Source organism: Anoplopoma fimbria, chromosome 11 (assembly GCF_027596085.1).
Source record: "Anoplopoma fimbria isolate UVic2021 breed Golden Eagle Sablefish chromosome 11, Afim_UVic_2022, whole genome shotgun sequence".
Lineage (NCBI taxonomy): Eukaryota > Metazoa > Chordata > Actinopteri > Perciformes > Anoplopomatidae > Anoplopoma > Anoplopoma fimbria.
In genome coordinates this window covers 21,346,387-21,358,407 of record NC_072459.1, presented here as the reverse complement: position 1 = coordinate 21,358,407, position 12,021 = coordinate 21,346,387, and the positions used below count along the sequence as shown (strand labels likewise).

General features: G+C 41.3%; 1 protein-coding gene across 1 annotated transcript; it reads left to right on the top strand.

Annotated features, from left to right (window-relative positions):
- Positions 1-8: 8 nt before the first annotated feature.
- mcoln1b (mucolipin TRP cation channel 1b) lies at positions 9-10,077 on the top strand. The gene is made up of 13 exons (XM_054608127.1): positions 9-279; positions 1,261-1,490; positions 1,632-1,793; positions 2,945-3,101; positions 3,661-3,742; positions 3,856-3,952; positions 4,167-4,266; positions 4,356-4,462; positions 5,594-5,743; positions 5,837-5,938; positions 6,026-6,148; positions 6,953-7,159; positions 7,263-10,077. Exons 1-13 carry the CDS (start codon positions 237-239, stop codon positions 7,392-7,394), a joined length of 1,692 nt encoding a protein of 563 aa, XP_054464102.1. The 5' UTR covers positions 9-236; the 3' UTR covers positions 7,395-10,077.
- The last annotated feature ends 1,944 nt before the right edge of the window (positions 10,078-12,021 follow it).

Sequence of the window (12,021 nt, the reverse complement as noted above, 5' to 3'; positions counted from 1 at the left end):
CACACATATGAAACGTTTGATGACATGGTTTATTCAGTCACGTGGCGGAGTCACGTGGTTACCAGGAAGCTGCGTTTCTGTTTACCTTATGTCATCCAAAACACTGCGACGGGCGAGCATCCTTTTCTACGAGATGATCTCCAACACGCTGACATTATTTATGAAATCAGTCGCTGATCGATATCTGCGCCGGTAATGTCATCCTCCATCTCCCCTGTGTGATCGTCGACACCACCATGGCATCTTCCAGCTACACCTGCATCCACGACGGAGCCACAGGTTTGTCTGCACACCTTTTTCTGTTTCTGTCTCCAGCGTCATGGCGCTAGTTGGTCCTTGTTTCTCAGATACATTTAGTGCTGCTATCTATGGCCAATATGTGACAGATATCAACGTTAAATATCTTCTTTACTGAGCATGTCTTAGTTAAAGCAACATCCTCAAGGTCGTGCCATTCACGCACAATGAATGGTTTTACAGACACAAGTGAGTCGGTGGATGTTTTCTGACTGGAGGGAGGGAGTTTGGAAAAAAAATAGATGATGTCATCATTTTGAAATTTAAAACTTGAAAGAAGTGGCCATGCAGGATACGGATTATTTGAACGATGAATCTTTTTTTAGTCAATCAACTATCAGTGCAAAATACCAGCCACAAAACAAAGATGAGCTGGTCAAATGTTACAAAAACCACAGGCTTCTCAATTCCCTGTAATTTAAGACAAGTAAAATAACAGCAGATATTTGACATTTTTGCTAGAAAAATGTCTTAAATGATTAATCTATTATCAAAATAGTTGCAGATAGATTTTTCTGCCAATCAGCAAATGGTTTATTCAAATAACTGATGCGGCTGTGGCACATGAGGTAGAGCGCTTGTCCCGTAACCACAAGGTTGGTGGTTCAAACCCCTCTACAGGCAACATGCCGAGGTGTCCTTGAGCAAGACACCTAACCCCAAGTTGCTCCCCGGGCGCTTCATTGCAGCCCACTGCTCCTCCGGGATGGGTTAAATGCAGAGAAATAATTTCCCCATTGTGGGACTAATAAAGGCTTAATTATTATTATTATTATTATTATTATTACAGGAAGTGTTTTTTGAGCTTGATTTATACAAGGGACTAAAAGTCACGCTATCTTTGCATCTTCTGCTTCAATCTTACCTCTTGTGACCCCTCAGACTTTATGAAAGTGCTACACCAGATCACTTGAGTTCCCCTTTAACATTTCGTCTATGCCGATCATGGTCTGTATTTCCCAGAGAAGGACAGGCTCCTCTCCTCCGTGGCCAACTATGGAAGCCCTCGTCCCACTGCTCTGGTTGGCTCCGAGGCCCCTCACAAGCAGGAGGAAGAGGTGGAGGAGGAGGAGGCCCTGAGGAGGAAGCTCAAGTACTTCTTCATGAGCCCTTGCGACAAGTATCATGCCAAAGGACGCAAGCCCTTCAAACTGGGCCTGCAGCTGCTCAAAATCATCATCGTGACTGTACAGGTGGATAGATGTCTGTGCTGTGATTGGATTATATCAGAACATGATGAGTTCATATGATCAGTTGAGTCACAACTACTAAGTTTTCTGCCGCCGTCTAGGTTGTTGAAGCATGTTTGTTTGGTCCCTCCCTCTGCGTCTTAGTTGGTGCTGTTCGGGCTGAGCAACCAGATGGTGGTGACATTCAAAGAGGAGAACACGGCCACATTCAAACACCTTTTCCTGAAGGGTTATCAGGACGGCGCTCCGCAGGCCGTCCACACACAGGAGGAGCTGTACAGCCGCATCCACTTCGCTGTGGAGCAGGTAATAATTACCACAAGGGGTCATTTCAGTGTACTGCCTTAAAGGGCTAATTCACCCAAATTACAAAAAATAAAAACATTTTCTCTAGCCATACAGATAGTTCTGGGGTTAATTTGCTTAGATTTTGAGATATCATTTTCAACAAATATAAAGGAAAACTTATAGTCTACAGCCATGTTACCAGCTAGTGGCTGAACTAATGCACAGCAGTGCTTTGAGCTAAATGCTAATGCTAGCATGCTCTTAATGAGGGGTTTTCAACCTTTTGTGACCTAAGGTGCACTTCTGTGAATGTTTAAAAAAAATAATCCTGAGGACCACTTTACCAAATAAATTAGAAAACAAGACAAAAAAACCCAAAAAGGAATGAACAACTATACTGCTTACCCTCCCTTACCGCTGCCTGCCATTGTGAATCCAGGTTAAATGTATTCAGGGTCATTTAAATTTACCATGTTCATTATGTCAGTTTAACTTGTTAACATAGCAACATGCGCTAACTAGCACTAAACACAAAATACAACTGAGGCTGATGGGAATGTCATTTATTTTGTTCATAAACCAAAAGATTGGACACAGAAACTTTGACCTGACTTTTGCTTTCAATAAGCCCATCATATCTACATAGGAAGTGGGTCCTCTTCACGGAGTCCGCCATGTTGGACTACCATGTTTCTACAGTAGCCCAGAACTGACAAACCAAACACTTGCTCTAGAGAGGGCCTTTCAGGATTTTAAGTTACCTCAAGGTCTCCATAGTTCTTTAAAGTGAGGGGTGAGTGGATTGATATTCAGTTGGTTGCAATCTGCAACCTCACCACTAGATGCCACTAAATCCTACATACTCTTTTAAATGTAATTTTGCATCACTGAGGGCACCACAGAAGAACTCCATTACCACTGTATTGGGCTGGTAGCCAAAACATCCCAAAATCTGGAGGATATAAAATGAAAACTACTGCTACCACTAGAGATGAGTATGAAAACATGTTTTTTTATTTTTTATTTGGGTGAACAGACTCTTTTAAGAGTTGCACTAGCATTTGGTTCACATATGATACCCGAGAAAGGCACATTATATGCCGCTGTTTTTTTGTTGCTCATATGCATTATGTTCAGGATTAAATCTCTGATTCTCTTGTCCCGTTCAGTACATGGCTTTACCTCAGATCTCACTGGGGCGGTATGCATATGTGATGGGGGTCGGCGTAAAAGGAAGTGCCCTCTCCCTCTGCCAGAGGTACTACAGGAGGGGCACCATCGACCCCGTCAACGACACCTTTGACATTGATCCCCGTGTTGACACCGGTAAGATGAGCTTTATCTTTTTAAGGTTTTCTCTTCTCTGTGTTCCTTAAATTTGTCCTTGGGTATTTGACATTAAAAACCAGCAGCCTTGTTATTTACTCCATGCCAGGATTTTCTTGGCCCTCAAGGAAATGTGTGAGACTGTGTGAGTGAGTCATTGTGCTGCTGCTCCACATATGTCAAGAGGTTGCCCTGCAACTGTGCCCTATTTTAAAAGGCTTAAAATAGTTCCTATTGCCCAAAAAAAAAAGCATCACCGAAGCTTTTTTTCCACAAACTTCAGTAGCAACACGGCGTGTCCCTGCCTTGGGAAAGGAGTTATTTGCATACATCTGCTGATTTGGCAGAGATGGCTTTTGGCAATGTGTGATAAATCTTGTGGCGAAAAAAAAGCAAGACAAATAAAAACTTCCAAGGGCGATGAGCCTCCATTTTAAATGCTATGAGGAAATGTGGCTTGTGTTTCACGTGATGAGGGAAAAAGATGGTTTAAAGAATTCCCCATGTGGTATTTTCGTAGTTCCTCTATTGCTATTTTCTTTTTTTTTTTTTTTTCCAGAATGCATTGGACTAAATCCACTGACTTACAGTTTGGCTCCAGGAAACAGTGACTACAAGAATTTCACTCTCAAGTTTTACAAGTCAGATGATATTATGGGTTTTTTTTTACATTAGAAATTAAAAAAATGGATTTTTTTTTCCTTTATGGTGTTAATCATTCATGTTTGTTTCGCTGTCATATATTTGTTTCCAGGCTGATCAACGTCACTATTGACTTCCAGCTGAAGGCCATCAACATACAGACGATAATAAACAATGAAATACCTGACTGCTACACTTTTGCTATCACGGTAAGCTAACTCTTCTATTTTTCTCTATTTAAAGAAGTACCAGGCATAACAGCACAGTACGGATATAAATCGGGCCTAATTGATCACAACTGTGAATTTAGAAGTTGTGTGTTAAAGTAAGGGAAAAACGTTGTACTGAGATAAACTGATAGAGTTGTGGAAACATTCCCGTACCCAGAGGCTGTATATTTACTCTGGTTCTTATTGCCCTCAGATCGTCATGGATAACAGGGCGCACAGTGGCAAAGTTAAGATCAGTCTGCAGAACCAGGCCTCCATAAAGGAGTGCAGAGACCCCAACGTGTCTGGACACGGTGAGCCAACACTCATCTCTCGCTTAACATCAAGTTTTTTATCTGTAATTTATCCATTTTGATCCCTCAATCGCGTCCTCTTCTTTCAGCGGAGAGCTACGCCAGGGAGTTTCTTGATGTGCTGGTGGCGTTCGTTTGCCTGCTGTCCCTGCTGTTGTGCGGCCGCTCCATCCTTAGAGGCATCGTCCTGCAACACGTGAGAAAGCGGACCAAACATTTGTGTGTCTATGGTGTAAAAATATTGGTTTACTTTGGTCATCGGTGCCCATCTGCGGAGCATCGGAGATACCGGTGAGGTAAGGTGCCTGCGCGAAGGACGATAGGACGATAGTATGATACCCACCCCAACAACAGCCTGTTCAAATACAGACAGGTGTCTGCTGTCGTACCACCAGACTACAGAGTAGCTTCTCTACCTAGACTATAGGACTCCTTGACTCATCCTTTCTACTCCACCATAAAAATAGGTTTTGTTTTGTTCTGTTTCCCCATGTAGCGTAAAGGGAACACAACTCTTTTTCTATTTCATTGTGCAACCCTGTGTTGTTAAAAGACAAAAATGAACCAGGACTTTAATATTTTGACCTTGTACTTACGATTTACGTACACTTTTCGAAATTGAGTTAGACTGTGCACAATATACTTTTTTGATTTACACACATAGAAATTAAAGGTGCCCCGTAGAGGTTTCTTGTAAAAAAAAAATATAAAATTCTTTCCTCATAAAAGATTGGAGAGACTTTAAATTAGAATTCGGAAACCAACATTGTTTAATTTTCTTCTTTCCTTTCTGTACTAGTACATTGCTAATTATTGTGAGGCCAATTGCAGGAATGTGTATACGTTGGCCTCATGCAAACAATACGGAGACCCACTCATAAAAACTAACGATCCATAGTGTTACTAGTGATCAAAAACTCCAAAGGGTAACTTGAAAATGGGGATGCAACCTTTTTAGATATTAAGATATTTTTCAGTGCTGGAATTCTATACAGCATGATTATATTTTATCACAAGAAGTCGACGAGGCTGCAATCCAACAAATTCTAGTAATTTTACGCCATATAGTCTGCACCGACTAAAATGTGATCTGTTTCATGCTAACGACATGGTATAAAACAGATGGAAGAATACCTTGGTAACCTGAATCCTTGTTTATGATAAAATGTATTTCTTTTTTTTTTCTCCCAACATTTTGATAAAAAAGTAATAAATAGTCTAGTTCAAAAACCACAGCATGTAAAATTATGCAAAAAAAAAAGTATTTTACGTTGATTCAATTCAACACAACACAGCCTCTCATCTTTGTCATCATCTCCCTGACCAGGAATACGTTCAGTATTTCAAACACAGTCTCGGCCGCAGTGTGAGCTGGGGAGAAAGAACGGAGTTCATTAACGGCTGGTACATTCTGCTCATCGTCAGCGACATGTTCACTATCATCGGCAGCTTCATCAAAATTGGCATTGAGTCCAAGGTAATGTGATCAATTTTACACAGAAAAAAAAGAAAGATTTTCTCTGTTTCTGCCGAGTTTCTGGTAATGAATATTGTCGCTGTTGTGATGCAGAATTTGTCATCATATGACATGTGTGGGATCCTGCTGGGAACATCCACTCTGCTGGTGTGGGTGGGAGTCATCCGCTACCTCAGCTTCTTTCAGAAATACAATGTAGGTGAAAAAAAGAAACACAAATAAAGATAATGTTTTTTGCCTCTAAGTTTCTCTAAATATATTTTTTCTCTCCTCGTCTCACAGATCTTGATTGTGACTCTGAGAGCTGCGTTTCCTAACGTTATCCGCTTCTGCTGCTGTGCAGCTGCCATTTACATGGGATACTGTTTCTGCGGATGGATTGTGCTGGGGCCCTATCACACCAAGGTACTGTACACACACACACACTCACACACACTGCAGTGTCTCTAACCAGGAACGAGCAGGCATGAGTCATTCGGACAGTCAGTTCTCAACAGCCTAATTATCATGGCGTGTATCATCTTAGCAGCTGTGTATAATTAATGAGAGAAGAAAATTGACGTTCATTAAATATGAATCATGGCAACATTCTGTGGATAGATAGGTTTTTGCTTGGTGTAATGTGGTCTGGCGGAAAGAGAGCATTTGAAAAACCTTAAGAATAGCAACTTATAGATAAAACTCAACCTCTGCAAAAAAAATTACAATGAAAGATTTTAATTGAAATGGAGCAGTTAAACAAATTCACAGCCCTAAAGACATTTTTTTGCAAAAGTTACATATTGTGTTAAAATTGACATTAGGCATTTCTAAAAAATTAAAGGGGTGCTCGAGTGATTTAGAATTACACTTCCATAAAGTCAGGTGACTCATGAGAGAACGTTAGGCCGAGATGTCCAAATTTTTATATATATACACAGGCTGAGTAATATCAGTCCTCTTAATGATGACTAAACTGAACTTCATATGTAGAATGGGAGTAAATATTTTAAAGGAATAGTTTAGCATTTTAGGAAATACGCTTCTTTGCTATTTGCCAAAGTGTGAGAAAAACAAGGAAGTATAATGCAATTTCCCTCAAAAGAAAGTCATATTGATCTTATCAAAAAAAGTCAAAGGTTTCACTCCATCATGTTGAAAAAAGCTTTCTCCCCTCACCTGCGTGTTATTTCCTCATTTAAACACTGCCTTTGCGTTGTCTGTATACAGTTCCGCTCCCTGTCCACGGTGTCGGAGTGTCTGTTTTCCCTGATCAACGGGGACGACATGTTCGTGACGTTCCACGAGATGGAGAGGAGCGGCACGCTGGTCTGGATCTTCAGCCAGGTCTACCTTTACACCTTCATCTCCCTATTCATCTACATGGTGCTTTCGCTCTTCATCGCGCTCATCACCGGAGCCTACGACACCATCATGGTACGCTTTCACTGGGTCACGCTCTCGTTTATTAATTCATTTTTTAATCAGTGCTGAGATTGGTATGTAGGATAATATTTAGCTTCACGTTGTCCTCCTACAGGCTCAAACACAGGAGCAGGTGCGAGTCAGCGATCTGCACACATTCATTTCAGAGTGCACGGACACGCCCTGCTCCGGCAAGTTCCGTGGGCCCGAGGGGTCGTCGTGCTCCTTCCTCTGCTGCTGTGACTGAGGAGGAGGAGGAGGTGGAGGAGGTGGAGGGTGCACAGAGGGAGTAAGCAGTGTATGTGTGTGTGTACTGTATAGCACTATATTTCCACTCTAGCTGTCCGCACTCCTTTTTCCCCCAAACACCCAGCAGGGACGGTAAAAGCTTTGAACAGACTGACCTTGGACCATGATGTCCTCTGTTTGAATTTTGCATTTTGAATTGTACTGACACAGCACAGTCACAAGCCCCATTACCTGCTTCATGCTCTTTGTACAGTATGAATAATTTATTGTCTCTTTCTGACATGTCAGTTTGTTCGGACTTTAATGACCAGTAGACGCATAATGCCAGTAAACGTATTCATCGCTGTAAACTGGACAATTAATGGTCGACTAAGTAAGATGGATGCGCATGTTTCCTTGAATGATGCTCTTTTTAGTGTCCACATGGCTACCAAGGTTACAGGATTTTCTTTTATTTGCCTCTTTATTATGTAAATACATGTATTTCCTCTGACTCGGGATAGCAAAGGTACAATGGTCTCGAGACAGAGAGGCAAGCTGGAAAAAAAAGAGGGATCATTAACCGCAGCGCAAGCATTAGCCTTTGTAATGTTTTCAGTCAAGGCTGTTCCTCCACTCCCCGTTTTCATTCTTTTACACAAGAGAGGACGAGCCCTGCAGCCAACCAGTTAGTCATCAATATGTATGAACTGTTTCTGCTGTGACTAATACGCTGAGAGACAGAGCCTTCTTACTGTTTGGCTGTAGAGTGCTAAGCTGCACAATAACATATTATATAGAAATCCAGGATGCCGACAACATCAATGAGCAGCGCATTGTGTTAGAAAATGCGGCCTCATAGAGGGGCGAAGTCCCATCCCTTGCGGTGTCCCCCATGGGACCTTATTTCGTGAAAAGAATATGTATCAACTGAAAGAGACAATATTGTTTAGAGCCCGTTTGAATTGTGTCATGAATTACACATCTGATGTTTGTCAATCAAAAATATAATTTTGCACATCAAAAAGTTGCAGTTTGTCGTAAAATTGTCCCAGTATCGTTTAGTTTTGTGTGAAACCGCTCAGTAAGCTACACGTCTAGTCTCGCACAATGCGCATCACCAACACGACTGTTACCATGGCTAGCTAGCTAACTAGCAAGTTGCTGTAGCTAGCTAAGTAACTTAGCTATATTCAGCAGCTTGCTAGCTAAGTTAGCTATATCCTTGTACTTAGGAAATATTGTCTTTCCTGATGTGTTTTAGTTTAGAGAGTTGTTGATATTTAAAATAATGAGTCAGACTTTTTTTTTTTTAGCAACCAGGAAGTAAAAGTATTAGCGAAACCCATTGTTGGTGTGAGCACATCCCGGCACGAAACACACCGACATCGTAGCTTCATTGAGAGACGTCACAGTCAAAATTATCTTTTAAAAACACACAAACATCATATGTGTAGTTCATGGCGCAATTCAAACGGGATAAAAGAATGAATCTTCTCTCGCAGTTGACTACTGTGCATCATTTTTACGCAATAAGTCAAACGGCGATCCAATGGCGATTCAACGGCGATCCAGCGGCAATCCAACGGCGATACAGTGGCTGGACTTGGCCTCTCTAAAGTCTGTTTCAATGCAACTGTTTGCAGAAAACTGGCAGCCATTTGAAATGGTTCACTGTGAAATTGTCTATAAAGAAGGAGAGCAGCAACTACATAAATAGTGGAGCTGAGAAAAGAAGGTTTGAGGTTTCAAGGCTCGTATATAACCTTTTTTATAATGCTGATTTTATGCTGATTATTAGTCATTGTCACAGTCTTCACCTAAAACACCTTTCGATATGGCACAGGGAAAACGCATCTATAAGCAAAATATGTTATATACAGTATATTTTTGATTCTTCTTCAGCTGTCTTGTCCATTAAAACCGATGAGCCAGTTTAATATATCAACTAAAATACCTGTAAATACATAATTAAGATAGGTATTTCATAAGAAATAAAAAATTCAGATGCCTGTTTTACATAAATTTTGACCAAATATGTGACTGTGTTTTAGCTTTGTAGGGTAGCATGTAGGCAGCTTGGAGAGTTGCTAATATTTTATATAATGTGTCAGTCTCGGACACTGAAAGGGCACTGACATTGAAGACGTGTTTTTTTAAAATTTTATTTAAGAAGGAAAAAGGGGCATATCTACAAACCAGCGGTTCTTCATTCAACTTTGCAACAATGCATATTCACAATATCTTGAAAAAACTTGCTGAGCGAAGGCACAGGAAGGGCACTGCTCAAAGTAAGAGGGATGTGTTTCAGGACTAAAGGGTACTGTACATTTTATTTATATTGTTCACTGACATGCTAACTTAAATGAATGATTATTGTTTACAATCACAACATGTGTTTACTTTTAATGAATGTTTATTGACACACACTTATTTGCACTTAACGAAAACTGATGTAAAAGCACTGTGCAAAGCCCTGTGCATGTATCGTGCATCTGTTGGTGTTCTCCTAGTGGTTAGGTTCTTTAATGCCACATTGATTTTATGGTAACTTTGCATTTTGCTTTCCTGTCTTTATAATTTTTTAAGTGATTGCTAAAAAGGGAGTTTCTCATTTTCTGTAAAGGAGGTTTTTACTCTCATTTGCATTGAATCTTTTCTGGGAAGATGCTGCCTTCTGAAAGAAATTACCTGTAGATCAAATAAACTGGAAAGACTCTCAAATTGTGTCAATACTGTTGAGATGAGTAAAAGCGGCCATTGTTATTGTGCTTTTTTGTTTTGTTTTTTACTATGTTTATTAGAATTTCAAGAAACACAATGCATAACTATATCAATATACAAACATACACAGGGCAGAAAAACTTTAATTCAATCTTTATTTTGTTTTATTTCTATTTATTTCATTTTGAGGCCAGTTTTTTTGGCGTTCTGCTTTAACAGCCATGCTTTCAACAATGGAAATTGGTTCTTAATGGTACACTTAGTCTTACAAAGTCACCTTGAAAAAAACCTGTCTTTAAAAAGGGTTCTTCAGAATCAATGGTTTTGGATCGAACCGTAGTCCTTCAGGAATAACCTCTCTTTCTGAAATTGATAGCAGTAATGACAGGCTGTAATTAAGTACAGGTGTGCTGGGATAGGCTCCTATAGAAAATGCTACCAAGCTTGGATGGCCTAAAGATGATGAGCCATCAGTGTGTTGTGGTAGTCTGGCACCACTAGAGGGAGAGAGTAAACTGTCTGCAGCCACCAACCAACCAACCAATCAATACAACACCAGAGCCAATGGAGGAAGAGGAAGCTAAAACACAGCTACTTAAGGAGGAGAGGGAGGGGTGGAACATTAAGAAAGGGAGCGGTTTGTTGCCTTCATTAAACATGAATAACCCTTGGTAAAGTGCTTAATCTTCAAATCCACCATTACCACCTCCTACATCCCAACACAAGGTAAACGGATGCAGGAGTCTTTGGCTGCACCGGCCACAGCAAACGCACTGAGGATGGACAAAAATGAGAGAGAATACGGGCCGGAAAGAGATCCAAGTCAGACACGTGCACACCCGCCCCTCTTAGTGCGGAGGAGTGGTACGGCTGTCCGATACCCTCAGCACCTGCATGCATTATTTACTCAAGGACGCTGTGCCAAGGCTGAGATGAAGCACTTAGAATCAAACTGACAGGAACTGGCCAGCCTTCAGGATGAAGCTGGTTAAACAGGCCCATAGAGGAAACGTACATCAGGGCAGAGGCTGCCAGACGCTTTCCCAAACCTAATTTAATGCATTCACACGCAGATATAAATAAATGACTGGAATATAAAAGCAGCAGAAATCAGAATCAAGATGCTCTGCATCTGCATTTGCATTATGATCATCATCATTATTCTGTGTAAAACAGTATGTATACAGCACCTGGTCCGCACGCTGCAGAAGAACATGCATGATACCATGTATGGCTCTTTCATGTTGCTTGTTAATCGTTCTTCTTCTTCACGTGTTCCCCGTCGTTAATGACATGCTGTGCTGGCACGTTGCTCTCTGTAGGGAGTCCACGGGAAGCTGCACCCGCGTGAGCTAACCTGTATCTGCCTTGCATATATTCACACACAAGCACCCCATTCGTAAATTAATTCATGTAGAGGATGTTTGGGATTTTAAAAGTGGTACAGGTGGCGATATCTGTCATGCATTTTTGAAGCCATTGGTGTTTTTGATATAAAAAAGAAAAAGATGTCGCCCGATGTGCTGGGTGTGTCTCGCATTGTTGGCTGCTTTCTTGTGTGGTTCTGGCTGAACTGGCTGTGTTGATGACTGTGCGGTCTGACTGTTCACACTGGAATACGTGCAACTCAATGGCTGTGTCTGTTTTTATTGTGTTGTGTAAGAGCTTGTCAAAGGTAGCAGACCCCCCCCTGACCGGAGGAGGCCGAGTTTTTTTTTGGGTGCTTGACCGTGTGCCAAACCCTTTTGTGCCATGGCTTCCCCAGCTGGACTGTGTGCCGTTGGATAAGGAGGGGGAAAAAACAATGAGATAAATAACACGGGAACTGTGCAGCGGGGTACACAGCCCTGCCCCTTCCTGTCTCCGCTGCCGCACACCACCACCGCCTGTGTGGAGGAAGGAAAAAAAAAACACCTTCCTCT